This window comes from Lepus europaeus, chromosome 11 (assembly GCF_033115175.1).
Source record: "Lepus europaeus isolate LE1 chromosome 11, mLepTim1.pri, whole genome shotgun sequence".
NCBI lineage: Eukaryota > Metazoa > Chordata > Mammalia > Lagomorpha > Leporidae > Lepus > Lepus europaeus.
Window position 1 is genome coordinate 113015425 of NC_084837.1, and position 13769 is coordinate 113029193.

Here is a 13769-nt window from a genome sequence, read left to right on the forward strand (position 1 = left end):
AGTTGGGCAATGAACCAAAGGATCAATGTTCTCTCTCTAACTTTGACTTTCAGATGAATAATATTAAAAAACGTAGTCCACGGGGCAGCGTTGTGGTGGAGTGATTGACGCTTCCACTCGCGATGCCAGCAGCCCCAGGCAGAGCACTGACTGCGTCCCAGCTGCTCCACTTCTGACCCAGCTCCTTTCCTAAGTAGCCTGGGAAAGCAGCAGAGATGGTCCAAGTACTTAGGGCCCTGCCCCCGATGTGGAAGACGAAGATGGAGTTCTAGGCTCCTGGCTTCACCCTGACCTAGCCACAGCTGTTGGGGCCATTTGGAGAGAGAACCAGCAGATGGGAGATCTCTATCTCTGTCTCTACCCCTCTCTCTGTCATTCTGCCTTTCAAATACAGAAATCTTTTTTTTAATGTAACCCAAGATCCCAGCCCCCCACTTAACCGTCTTTCTGGTCGCCTCAGGTCCGGAAGGCCCTGCGCAGCGCTGAGGCCTACGAGAACTTCCTGCGCTGCCTGGTGATCTTCAACCAGGAGGTGATCTCCCGGGCCGAGCTCGTGCAGCTCGTCTCGCCGTTTCTGGGGTAAGTGGGGTGAGGGCTTCAGCCCTAGAGCTCTTCTCACGTGGAGGCTGCGTGGGGTTTGGTGGGTGAGCCAGTGGTAGGCAGAGTTAGCTTGCTTCAGTTGAGGTGTCGGTCACCTGACATGTCCGTGTCCAGAGGGTGCTGAGAACTGGGGAGTCTCCTGGTCCAGCTCCAGCGGTGAGAAAATGGGCCAAGGCTGGTCTCTCCTCGTCCTCTGACCAGTGCTGGTGTTTGTAGAGACAAACCTTTTCCCGGGTTCTAGAAGTCCCGCTGTACCTGACAACCTAAGAATCAGAACCTGAGCACTGTCGAGAGTCACAAGATGAGAAGAGCGGCTGGGCATGCCCGGTCGATGGCAGCTCTCCCACGGCCCCTTGCTGTCCCGAGAGTGTGCTGCCTTCAGGAGCGGTTCCAGGCAGGAGGCTCAGGTCGGACCCAGCCCGGGTGGCGGAGGTCCTGCCTCTGGTTGCTGACTGCTCTCTGCTTTGCTTCTTCAGGAAATTCCCTGAATTGTTTAACTGGTTTAAGAACTTTCTGGGCTATAAGGAGTCTGTACATCTGGAAACCTTTCCAAAGGAACGAGCCACCGAGGGCATCGCCATGGAGATCGACTATGCCTCTTGTAAGCGGCTGGGCTCCAGCTACCGCGCCCTGCCCAAGAGTTACCAGCAGCCCAGGTGCACAGGGCGGACCCCGCTCTGCAAAGAGGTGAGGCCTCCCGAGGGTCAGCCCCGCAGCCTCTGCGGTTCCGGGAATCCAGGCCCCACGGGGATGACAGTCAGGAGCCTCTCTGTCCTTCAAAAGAAAATCTGTCACCTTACATCCAGAACCTCTTTCCTTAGCTCCTGGTGAAGCTGCTGAAGGTAAAATCTGTGGCGTACTGGTAGCTGCTGCTTTCCTCCTGAAAGTTGGCTCTTCATTAAGAATGCCTCGTCAGGAGTGGGCGTGCGCCTAGAGGCTGGGAGACCTTCGTACCACCTCAGGGTGTGGTCCCTTGCCTGGCTCCCAGCTGCAGCTGCTGACTCCAGCTTCCTGCTGGTGCACACCCTGGGAGGCAGCAGGGATGGCTCAAGGGACTGCGCTCCTGTCACCCACGGGAGACCTGGAAGGAGCTCCTGCTTCCTGGCTGTCTCTGCCTCTCAAAAGCAAAAAGAACTTAATCCTCAGAAGGGTTCTGTTAGGCTTTTGTTTCAGTCTCACTTCTTCTACCCAAAGGTTCTGAATGATACGTGGGTCTCCTTCCCTTCATGGTCCGAGGACTCCACCTTCGTTAGCTCCAAGAAGACGCAGTATGAAGAACACATTTACCGCTGTGAAGATGAGCGCTTCGAGGTACGGGCGCCTGTGTCTGACGGCGGGGCCCTCGTGCTCTGGTGGTGAATGCTGGTTGTACTCACTGTGCTTTGTTCATTTGCCAAACACGTTCAACAGAGTTTTTTATGGCAGATATAGCATATCTAGGTCACTTCAGCCCTTGGAACTGAAATTGTCCATTGATGACTGAAATAATATATTTTTTGCATGCGTTTTGAAGGCTATTGTGTTTTACATGGAGTAGAAATCCAGTGCCCTCAGGCCTGTGGGCTTCCTTGGAGCTGTTTTTAGATAGTTTATTTTTATTTTAAGAGCCCTGTGCGGTGAGAACTAGATGTCTTTCCTGCTTGGCTCTTTTTGAAAAGAAGTTAACTGAGGGACTTTTGTGTTCACGAAGGTGGCAGGGAAAGGACTGGAGTGGATGGATGAGCTGCTGAAGTCCTTCTGCAGGGGAGATGGGAGCGTGGGCTCAGTGTACTGAGGGCGTCCCGCTGGCCAGCCCACCTAGCTCTGTGGGTGGACCACATCTTTCTCCTTCTCACCCATGCTGACTTAGCTCTCTTCCCTCTTCACACTGACTCCCACTGCTTCCAGAGTGTTCCAGAATGAACTCTCACGCGCTGCCTGGCCCCTGGCAGGTCGTGGCCATGTTTGCCCCCAGCATTCAGCAGGAGTCCAGCCATTTGCACAAGACTCAGTCCTGACAGGTGTTAGCCTCCATGGGGAGTTTATCAGGCAGCGGGGGCCTTTCTTGGCTGCCTGAGTTAGCCAGGCTCAGTGTGCATCTTTGTGGCACGGTGCAAGTCCTCACTCCCGACCACTGTGCCTGCCAGCGGGGCGCAGCAGCCTCCTCGCCCGTTGGCGCCGGCAAGGGCAAGGAGCAGTCAAGTGTGGGCTGTGTGTTTGGGGGATGACCTGGCTGCGAGGTGTGTTCCTTTATCAGTCAGGATGCTGGAAGACAACTTCCAAGTGCCAGGGACCTGGGAAAACGGGCTTTATTTCTTGATCTTTGTTTTTTGTTTTTTGTTTTTTTTTTTTTTTTTGACAGGCAGAGTGGACAGTGAGAGAGAGAGACAGAGAGAAAGGTCTTCCTTTTGCCGTTGGTTCACCCTCCAATGGCCGGCGCACCGCGCTGATCCGATGGCAGGAGCCAGGTGCTTCTCCTGGTCTCCCATGGGGTGCTTGGGCCATCCTCCACTGCACTCCCTAGCCACAGCAGAGAGCTGGCCTGGAAGAGGGGCAACCAGGACAGGATCGGTGCCCCAACCGGGACTAGAACCCGGTGTGCCGGCGTCGCAAGGCGGAGGATTAGCCTAGTGAGCCGCGGCGCCGGCCTATTTCTTGATCTTACTACATCAGCAGTGATGTCCAGCTGGGGGCTTGGCTCCTGAGGATGACCGCATCTGGTTGTGAGAGGGAAAAGAGCTAAGAGGGATCTGAGACGCTTGAATGCTCCCACCCAGGAGCAGTCACATGACTTAGACTCCTCTCACAACTCAGTTGCCACACTAGATACGGGGCCCCATGCCATCATGAGAGTCAGAGTGTTCAGTCCGTTGCTCATCCATAGTTGGGAGCGGGGTCCTGAAATATTTGACGCTCATGGTCCTGGAACAAGAAAACATGGGGACACTCTTGCACAGGGCTCGTTGCTGCACCCTCTGTCTCTCACTTAGACTCTGCGTGAAACCTTGGAGACAGGTAGTCTAAGGCGTTCTGTGCCAGATGAGCGAGACCTCTTCCAGAAAATAAGTGGCCAGAAGTAGGAATTCCAATGGTTACCCCCAGATAGAATATTGAATTCCATGAGAAGTGATTGTCACTGCCCGGACTACTACTGCCTGTGGAGGAAGGCTGTGTTGAGTGGTGTTTTGGGATGGTTGTGATCGTTAGTGCCAGTGAGGGATTTCAGCAGTGCGTGAAGGTCAGGGAGAGTGGCAGGGCGGCCCTCTGGTCTGTAGGGTCAGCTGTGGAGAGCAGAGCACACAGTGCTGTGAGGGACCACCGCCACGTTCTCGTCTTGGCTGGACGTGTCTGAGGTGCCAGCTGCTGTGCTGGACTCTGTGTAGATCGTAGCAGTCAGCCCAGAAACAGTCTCACAGGACACCCTGACAGCCCTTGTGCTGTGGCTGCCGTGGCAGAGCCGGGCTTGAGGTCAAGGAGGTAAACGTCCAGCCCGATTCTCCTGACCCCGCCGCTCTGTTCTGGTTTGGGTGCTGAGCACCTTTGTTTCTCTTTTCAGCTTGATGTAGTTTTGGAGACCAATCTGGCAACCATCCGGGTTTTGGAAGCAATACAGAAAAAGCTTTCGCGCTTGTCTGCCGAGGAGCAGGCCAAGTTCCGCCTGGACAACACGCTTGGTGGCACGTCGGAGGTGATCCACCGCAAAGCTCTGCAGAGGATATACGCCGACAAGGCCGCCGACATCATCGACGGCCTGCGCAAGAACCCCTCCATCGCCGTGCCCATCGTCCTCAAGAGGTGCTTGGGCCGGGCCCTTCCGCCGTCCTGTGCTGCACAGCAGGCTCAGGCTCCCATTCAGAGAGCACCTGCTGGCCCTGAGTGTCTCCCCAGCCCTGGTTGTTGGACATTGGATACAGAGCAGAAGGGACCTTGTTTTGAGGGTTCTGTGTAACCAGCTTTAGAGGGCAGGTCTGAGGGGCTGTTGTGAAATACAGGAAGAGCCGGCTGGCGCCGCGGCTCACTTGGCTAATCCTCCACCTGCAGCGCCGGCACCCCGGGTTCTAGTCCTGGTTGGGGCGCCAGATTCTGTTCCGGTTGCTCCTCTTGCAGTCCAGCTCTCTGCTGTGGCCCGGGAGGGCAGTGGAGGATGGCCCAGGTCCTTGGGCCCTGCACCCACATGGGGGACCAGGAGGAAGCACCTGGCTCCTGGGTTTGGATCGGCGCAGCACACTGCCCGTAGCGGCCATTTGGGGAGTGAACCAATGGAAAAGGAAGACCTTTCTCTCTCTCACTGTCTAACTCTGCCTGTGGAAAAAAAAAGAAATACAGGAAGAGCCAAGAAAGAAATGACCCACATTCCTACCGTTCAGTCCTAGCTGTTTGAATATCCTCGTGTGTTTTATAATAAAAAAATCACTCTTCATAGAATTTTGTTATTTATTTGAAAGAGTGATGGGGAGAGAAAGAAAGAATAGATATTTTTCCATCCACTAGTTCATTTCCCAGATGGCTGTAATAGCCAGGGCTGGGCCAGGCTCAAGCCAAGAGCCCAGAACTCCATTCTGAATTCCCACACAGGTGATAGGGACCTAAGCACTTGGACCATCTGCTGCCTTCCCAGGTGCATTAGCAGGGAGCTGGATTAGAAGCAGGGCGGCTATCACTTGAATTGGCACAGCATCACAGGCCATGGCTGAGCCTTCTGTGCCATGACAGTATTTGTAAAAAGTGAGACATGCTCGTGAAAAAAGTGTTTGTCATTTTTACCAAGAATGTTTGTCCTGATAGAGCATGGCACAGTTGGGTGTGGAGTGCTGAGTACCCACCTAAGGCTTCAAGCAGGAGACCACAGGCAGGGCTGAGCTCCAGTGTCCTTTCTTAGTTCATGGCATTCCTTTTTTTTTTTTTTTTTTTTTTTTTTAATTCTTTATTGTTTTTTAATATTTAAAAGGCAAAGAGACAGGCAGACTTCCCATCTGTTGGCTCACTTCAGGAATGTCTGCAGTGCTGGAGGCAGAGGCCAGGAGCTGGGAACTCAATCCAGGTCTCCTGCATAGGTGTTAGGGACCCAGCCACTCAAGCCGGCAGCACTGCCTCCCAGGGTCTGCACTGGCAGAAGCTGTGTGGAAGTTCGGGGCCAGAACTGGGTGATGAACCCAGGTCGTTGCAGGGGGATGTAGGCCAGTTGCCTGCCCCCTGTTGGTACTCTGACCGTGCTGTGACGCTTTGGCTAAGAGCTACATCCTCTCGGCATCGCCTGGCGAACGTTGTTTGCTGCACAGCTCACACAAGTCCAGATCTTACCTTTCGTCCCCAGCCTTCCCCTAAAGAGCAGGCTCACGCTGTGGATTATCCTCTTGCCAGTTGGGTTTGACTTGTGGCTTTTGAGGTGTAGATTAGCCTTTAGTTCTGGTGTTGTGTTGGTTTTTATTCTTCTTCCTTGGAGCCTCAGAATCAGGGACTCTGCTTGGAGCTTTGCAGATTGTGTCCAAAGTGTAGGAGAGGTTCCAAGAAGCTCTGTGGCGCACTGGTCTCCAGCTGTCTGAGGCAGCGAGCCCTTTCTTCAAGGAAATGTACCCTCGCCCCAGGGGGTTTTCTTGGGTGTCCCCACGTGACAGAGTTCAGGCCGGGTCTGCTAACATCTGCCCCACGTCGTGAATGGCTCCAGCAGCCCTAGTGATCTTGGGGTCGGGAGTCAGCCTGGCATGCCTCTCACTTCTGAGCCTGAGTTCCCATTTGTTGCTGTGTGCACCTCCCTCCCTCCCACGTAGGCTGAAGATGAAAGAGGAGGAGTGGCGAGAAGCTCAGAGAGGCTTCAACAAGGTGTGGCGAGAGCAGAACGAGAAGTACTACCTGAAGTCTCTGGACCACCAGGGCATCAACTTCAAGCAGAACGACACGAAGGTGCTGCGGTCCAAGAGCCTGCTCAACGAGATTGAGAGCATCTACGACGAGGTGAGCGGAGGCTCCGCGGGCTGCGCACTGCTGCTGCGTGGCCGTCCCAGCCGTTCCTTGTCTGATGCTGCCATTCACGCTGAGCCTCACTGTGTCGCGATTACCACCCTGCTCCACTTTCCCGTCCTCTCCCGTGCCGCCTGCCATCCATCTCCTTCAAGTGACACCTGGCTTTCCTGTGGACCGTCTCCGTTTATCACTGACCCCGAGCTCAGTCGTGCATACTCCCAGGGACTAGAAACCGTACCAGGAGCTGAGGTGCCGGGAGGAGCTCCCAGTCACAGCGGGGAGATACAGACGCCCCTGCAGTGCAGTTGGGAATTCCTAGAATTGGGTCATCTTGCACTTTGAAAAACAGTAGTAAAATGAGTTCTTATATAAATGTAGTCATCTGTATTTTGCCAATACTAGCACACTGTCACCTTCTGCACCCCACCCCATTATCCAACTGTAAATCCCAGGCCTTATATCATGACCTCCATAAATCCCAGTCCAGAATTTCATTTTTGAGTAATTTATTTATTGGAAAGGCAGAGCCACAAAGTTTTCATCCACTGGTTTATGCCCCAAATGGCCACAGCAGCCACAGGCCAAAGCCAGGAGTCAGGAACTCCATCTGGGCCTCCCTCTTGGGTGGCAGGGATCCAAATGATTGGGCCACCTTCTGCTGCCTTCCAGGCATGTTAGCAGGAAACTGGATCAGAAGTAGAGCGGCTGGGACTCAAACCGTCGCTCTGGTAACGGATGCCAGCATTGCAAGCGGCAGCCCAACCCACTGTGCCACAGTGCCATCCCCTAGTCTGGAAATCCACACCCCACCCCACCCCCAGGATTTAAAATGTTTTAGGGATATATTTTTATTTATTTGAAAGGCAGAGTGACAGAGAGGGAAAGGCAGAGATCTTCCATCCACCAGTTCACTTCCCAAGTGACCACAGTGTCCTAGGTTGGTCCAGGCCGAAGTCAGGAGCCAGGAACTCCATCGTGATCTCCTGTGTTGGTTGCAGCAGCACACTTACTTGGCCCATTCTCCACTGCTGGGGGTGCATTGTGGGGGGCTGGATAAGAAGCAGAACAGGGGCTGACATTTTGACATAGTGGGGTAAAGCCATGGCCTGCAGTGCCAGCACACCATTTGAGTGCAGGTTCAGGTCCCAGCTGCTGCACTTCTGATCCAGCTCCCTGCTAATGCACCTGGGAAGCAGCAGAAGGTGGCCCGAGTCCTTGGGCCCCTGCACCCACATGGGAGACCCAGAAGTCTTGGCTTGGGCCTCGTCCAGCCGTGTTGTTTTGGCTATCTGGGTAGTGGACCAGCACATGGAAGATGGAGCTCTCTGTTTCCTTATTCCCTCTGTAAGTCTGCCTTTCAAATAAATAGATAAATCTTTAAAAAAAAAAAAAAAAAGAAAAAGAAAAAAAGCAGCAGTGGAACAGCTAGGACTCAAAGCAGCATCACAGGCAGTGGTTTAACCTGCGGTGCCGTGTCACTGGCCCTTGTCCTGCCTCACTGGCCCTGTAAAGGTGCTGCTGTGTGGGCACACCGCTGCCTCTCCCACATTTCCGTTTCGTCCTGGAAGAGGCACAAGAATCAATTCCTGAGTTTTAGGTTGGTTGATAATGGGTGTGCTGTGTGGTCTCGTAGGTCTGTTGCTGGCCTAGACACATCACGTGGTTCTTTGTCTCTCCCGTCAGAGGCAGGAGCAGGCTACGGAAGAGAACGCTGGTGCACCTGCGGGCCCACACCTGTCGCTCGCCTACGAGGACAAGCAGATCCTGGAGGACGCGGCTGCTCTGATCATCCACCACGTGAAGCGGCAGACGGGCATCCAGAAGGAGGACAAGTACAAAATCAAGCAGATCATGCACCACTTCATTCCCGACCTGCTCTTCGCTCAGCGAGGCGACCTCTCGGACGTGGAGGAGGAGGAGGAGGAGGAGATGGATGTGGACGAAGCTACCGGGGCCGCCAGGAAGCACAACGGGGTCGGGGGCAGCCCCCCGAAGTCCAAGCTGCTCTTCAGCAACACAGCGGCTCAGAAGCTGCGAGGCATGGAGGACGTGTACAACCTGTTCTACGTCAACAACAACTGGTACATCTTCATGCGGCTGCACCAGATTCTCTGCTTGAGGCTGCTGCGCATCTGCGCCCAAGCCGAACGGCAAATCGAAGAAGAAACCCGAGAGAGAGAGTGGGAGCGAGAGGTGTTGGGCATAAAACGAGACAAGAGCGACAGTCCCGCCATCCAGCTACGCCTCAAGGAGCCCAGTGAGTGCTTGGACCATTGGTTACCGAGGATGTGCCGGGTTGGGGCCTCAGGGCCGAATTAGATTCAGGAGTAGTTGCTTGCTTTCCTCTAAGTATTTATTTATTTACTTATTTATTTGAAAGGCAGAGTGATAGAAAAGGAGAGACAGGGAGATCTTGGCATTCATTGGTTCACTCCCCATATGGCCACAATGGCAGGGGCTGGGCCAGGCCGAAGCTAGGAGCCAAGAGCTCCATTCAGATCTCATGTTGGTAGCAGGGGCCCAAGCACGTGGGCCATCTTCCACCGCCTTCCGGATGCATTAGCAGGGAGCTGGATCAGAAGCAGAACAACAGGGAGCTGAAACAGCACTGTCCCATGGGTGCCAGCACTGCAAGTGTTGGCCTAACCTGCTGCACCGCTATACCGGCCTTAAGACTGCTTTCTTCTTTCTTTTCTTTAAGATTGATTTATTTATTCAACAGGTAGAGTTACAGAGAGGCAGAGAGAGAGAGGGAGGGAGGTCTTCCCTCTGCTGGTTCGCTCCTTAAATGGCCACAATGCCTGGAGCTGGGACAATCAAAGGCCAAGAGTCAGGAGCTTCTTTTGGGTCTCCCATGGGGGTGCAGGGCCCCAAGCATTTGGGCCAACTTCCACTGCTTTCCCAGGCCATAGCAGGGGAGCTGGATCAGAAGTGGAGCAGCCGGGATTCGAACTGGCGCCCATACGGGATGCTAGCACTGCAGGCAGTGGCTTTACCCGCTACGCCATAGTGCCGGCCCCAGATTGGATTCTTTTATGCATAGAACACAGAACTTAGACTTAGATTTGAATTATGATCCAGATCCCAGCTCTCCAGTTTCCTGTGACTTCACTTAAACTCCATGAACGTATTTACAGGGTTGCTGAGAGAACTAGTAAAGATATATGCAAAATACCCTTGCAGTGGTTGGGTCGTGGACACTAGGTTGACGGTGGGTTCTGTGGACACCAGAGAAGGGAGTCAGTTGCCATTAGTTTCCCAAATGATAGCACTCTGGTTGCTGCAGGAGACCAGGAGGGCGGGGTTGGCTCCACTCTGCTTGTTCATGCCTCAGACAAGTGGGAGTTTACCTACACAGGACTGAGCGACGAGGGTTTGCTGGCTCATTGCTGTTCAGTAGAAATAGTTTCTGGAAAGGAGGCCTGCACTCGAGAGATGGTGTGAGACACAGCAGGATAGGCAGAGCAGGAGAGGAGAGAGACGTCGGGCGAGGGGAGGCAGGGGAAGGGTAGGGAGGCCAGCCTAGGCTCCAAGTAATCTGTGCCACCTGCTTCCAGACGACGGCTCAGCTCAGAAATTGGGCGCTCGAGCCAAAAGCTTTTTCTGAGCCCTTCCTTCTGGGAGCTCGAGGAAATAGCCAATTTGAAGAGTTAATTCTTCTCCTTGCTTCCATCCTTCCTTTTTTTTTTTTTCTTTCTTCGAGAGGTAAAGTGAACTCTCATCAGTGGTTCGGTCCTCAGAGCCTGCAGTGGTCAGGACCATGCCAGGCCAAAGCTGAGAACCAGTCTCTTGGCGCCATCTCCACTGCTCCCAGGGAACTGAAGTCTGGAAGCAGAGCTGGGAGTCAAACCCAGACCCTCTGATAGGGCATGCAGATGTAGTCGTTAGCATCACGGCTAAGAAACCAGCTGCTGCGACTTTATTTTCTTTAAACATTGCTGATTTAGAAGCTGTGTGTGGCCCTGGTTTCCTGCTGATTAGCTTATGACACTGGCAGTTAATTTTAAAAGCCTTTCTCTGGATTGTCCTACCTGGAAAGAAACAAATTTTGGACCCAACTCTGGAGATTCTGGCTGCGTAGGTGGAAAGTAGAGTGCGGTATTCCTGGCTCCACGTGGTTTGAAGCTTCCATGGTTTGGTTTGGTGCCGATGCCTGCCCTGGTGTGGTGGCTCCGTGCTTTGGTCTCGTGGCTTGTGATGGCCTACGGGCACTTTGCACAGCAACACGTCTCAGGGCTATGCTGCACTCCAGCGATGAAACTCGAGCCCCTGGTTTATTCTGTGTGGTGGGCACTCTTCTGCTGTACCTGTCCTCAGTGACCCTGTCACCCTGCAGGCAGATGGAGATGGGCAGTTTCTGCCCTTGCCCCTCCCTGCACAGACAGGCAGCGAATCTCATGAATTCTGTCTGTATTCGAGTCAGCTCAGCATGTGCACAGGAAAGTGTACAAATGAACGTGTACCGCTCAGTGACTTAGTGCATGGTAGACACAGCCCTGCACAAGGAAGGTCAAGGGGCAGGCGCTGCGCAGCAGGTTAAGCTGCCGCTCGTGCCTGCATCCCGTGTCAGAGGTCCGATTCCCGTCACAGCCACTCCAGGCTTCCCGTCCAGCTTCCTGCTCACCGTCCTGGGGGGAGCCAAAGGGAGCTCAAGTACCCGAGTCCCTGCCACCCACCTGCGAGACCCAAGGTGGAGTTGGTGGCTCCTGGTTTTGTCCTGGCCAACCAGTGGCTGTTATGGTCATTTAGGTTGTCAGTCAGTGGGTACAAGACTTCTCTCCATCTCTCACTTGGCCTTTCACATAAATATGTAAATCCTTCTCTTAAAAAAGTCAAGAAACCACATAACTAATGCCCAGATAACCTCCTGTGTCACTGTCCTGATTTCTAATACTGGAAATTGGCTCTGCCTCATTTTGAACTTGAAGTGGACGAGTCTGGGTCTGATTCCCTGTGGCAGGACTGCGACCGGCCACCGTGCCCCCTGCTAGCTGAACGTGGGTGAGCCCTGCCGCAGCGGGGGTTGGGGTGATGATGGCAGCAGTGCAGATCCCGCGCCATTCTGAGTGCAGTGTGGGAATGCATTCTAGACAGAAGGACTTTGACAAATGCAGATCGCTTCATTATTCATAGGGCACTTAATTGGCGCTCCTATTTTCCTGTTCCCGGGAGGTTCCCTGCTGCTAGGGCCGGGCTGTTTGCCTTTGTTCACTTGCGCTTGCCCTGCCATGGGACAGCTTTGTGAGTGCGTGGCCCGTGTGCATGCTGTGTGCAGTGGGGGGAGCCGGGGACTCTGGAAGGACCTCTGTACTGTTGAGTGGAGCCTGGTCAGTGAGGCGTCTCCGGCATGGCCCTGGGCAAGGGGCAGTCACTCTTCTCTGATTTCAGCCCTGGCGGTGGTAGCCACCTGTCGGAGTCGTCTCTGTCTGCAGGGGGCCATGCGGGTAGGTTTTGAGTCCCTAGTGTTTGAATGCTGCTCAGGCCAGCTGTGAGGGCCCTGTCCTCTGTGCCCAGTGCTCTCTCAATGGGGCGAGGCCTCACCTGTGTCCTCTCTCTCACAGTGGATGTTGACGTAGAGGATTATTACCCGGCGTTCCTGGACATGGTGCGGAGCCTGCTGGACGGCAACATAGATGCGTCGCAGTATGAAGACTCGCTGCGAGAGATGTTCACCATCCACGCCTACATCGCCTTCACCATGGACAAGCTGATCCAGAGCATCGTCCGACAGGTGAGACCGAAGGGGAGGAAGGCCCGCCCTCAGGGGGCGGGCACCAGTGTCTGCCGGCCTTGGCTGTCTGAGGTTCATGTTGGCTCGGTGTTGGCTCATGGGTGTTCCTGTGGCACGCTGGGGTTGTCCGTAGGTCTGTGTAGCAAAGCGCTTCAGCGGAGCCAGTGTCTGCTCCTTGGCCTTGAGCTCTGGAGGGATGTGTGCTGATGGTGTGAAGGGAGAAGCTCAGAGAGTCAGGTGCCAGGCCTGGCGCCTGCACTGCCTCTGTGGTTGTTCCTTCTCCTGAGATGCAGTAGCCTCTGCGCCCTGTCACAGCGACTGCTCGGGATCTGGAGGCGCACCTGTCGGGACTGACGCTTGGGGAAAGCTGTCAAGCAGGCTCTTGGGGCTCCTCATGAGGGGTCTGCGGGGTGACGGGCTGTGGTCACGTGGACACACTTGCTTGAGGAGAGAGAGCCTTGTGAGGCCACCGTGTGTACATGAAGTCCTGCCCCGTGTGTCTGTGCCCAGGCTTGCCAAGCGCTCCAGCACCCAGCACAGCTGACCTCTTACAAGGATCAGGCCATCTACTAGAAGCGTCTGGTTATGATTTGAGTCAATAATACTGTCTCAGTCCATTCTTTACGGAAGAGGTTTTACCCAGAAAACCCCAAATCAGCATTTTTTGAAATCTATGTTCACAAAGCCTCTGTCTTAACCCCTCAGTTGGAGGCATCTCTTCTCTGGTTGCTCTCTGGTGTCCCCTGGAGGTCATTGCTGACATTGCAAGGCCAAGCCATACATGTGCTGCGCCTCCTCAATGCTGGTAGAAGAGGGACTTGTTTAAGAGGATGGCAGGCAGGGGACAGCAGTGCAGTGAGGTTAAGCCACTGCCTGCAACTCTGGCATCTGTCACTGAAGTGCCGGTTTCAGTCCCAGCTGCTCCACTTCCGACCTGGGCTCCCTGCTAATGTGCCTGGGAAGGCAGTGGAAGACGGCCCAGGTGCTTGGACCTCCGCAGCCATGCAGGAGACCCACGTGGAGCTCCTGACCCCTGGTTTTCGCCTGGCCCAGACTCAGCTATTGCAGACATTTGGGGAGTGAATGAGTGGATGTAAGATCTCTCCCTCTCTCTCCTTTCCAATCTTTCTCTGTTACTCTGCCTTGCACATAAATAAATAAATCAGTTTTTAAAAGCCACAGTAGGCTTTCTCCCAGGGAGCTAAGCACAGAACTTAAAGAGTGTGGCCCTGCTGTGTGGGGACGAGATGGGGTGAGTTTCTCTCCTGCAGGCCTTCATTCTAATGCCGCCTCTGAGGCTCCTCTCTACAGAATCCCCTGAACACCTCGGTCTCGTCCCCTGGAGTGTGCCTGAGCTCATGGGGTGGGAATGGCCCCGGTGGCTCTGGCTCTGCAGGGCGGTCCTTGCCAAGGACCTGAGGGCCGGAGCGTGAAGCCCAGCCGGCGCCTGCGTGGTCAGCGTGTCGTGGACGTGGTTCCCCTCACTGTGCCCTTTCCT

The 13769-nt window shown here is 54.4% G+C and overlaps 1 protein-coding gene across 3 annotated transcripts in view; it reads left to right on the plus strand.

Moving 5' to 3' along the window:
* SIN3A (SIN3 transcription regulator family member A) overlaps window positions 1-13769 on the plus strand; it is a 65794-nt gene that overhangs the window by 37935 nt on the left and 14090 nt on the right. For all 3 annotated transcript variants that reach the window (XM_062206426.1, XM_062206427.1, XM_062206425.1), the window contains 7 exons: window positions 461-579; window positions 1077-1287; window positions 1795-1911; window positions 4136-4374; window positions 6348-6531; window positions 8224-8797; window positions 12102-12271. In XM_062206426.1, coding sequence (XP_062062410.1) covers window positions 461-579; window positions 1077-1287; window positions 1795-1911; window positions 4136-4374; window positions 6348-6531; window positions 8224-8797; window positions 12102-12271 — 1614 coding nt within the window. The remainder of the gene's footprint in view (window positions 1-460; window positions 580-1076; window positions 1288-1794; window positions 1912-4135; window positions 4375-6347; window positions 6532-8223; window positions 8798-12101; window positions 12272-13769) is intronic.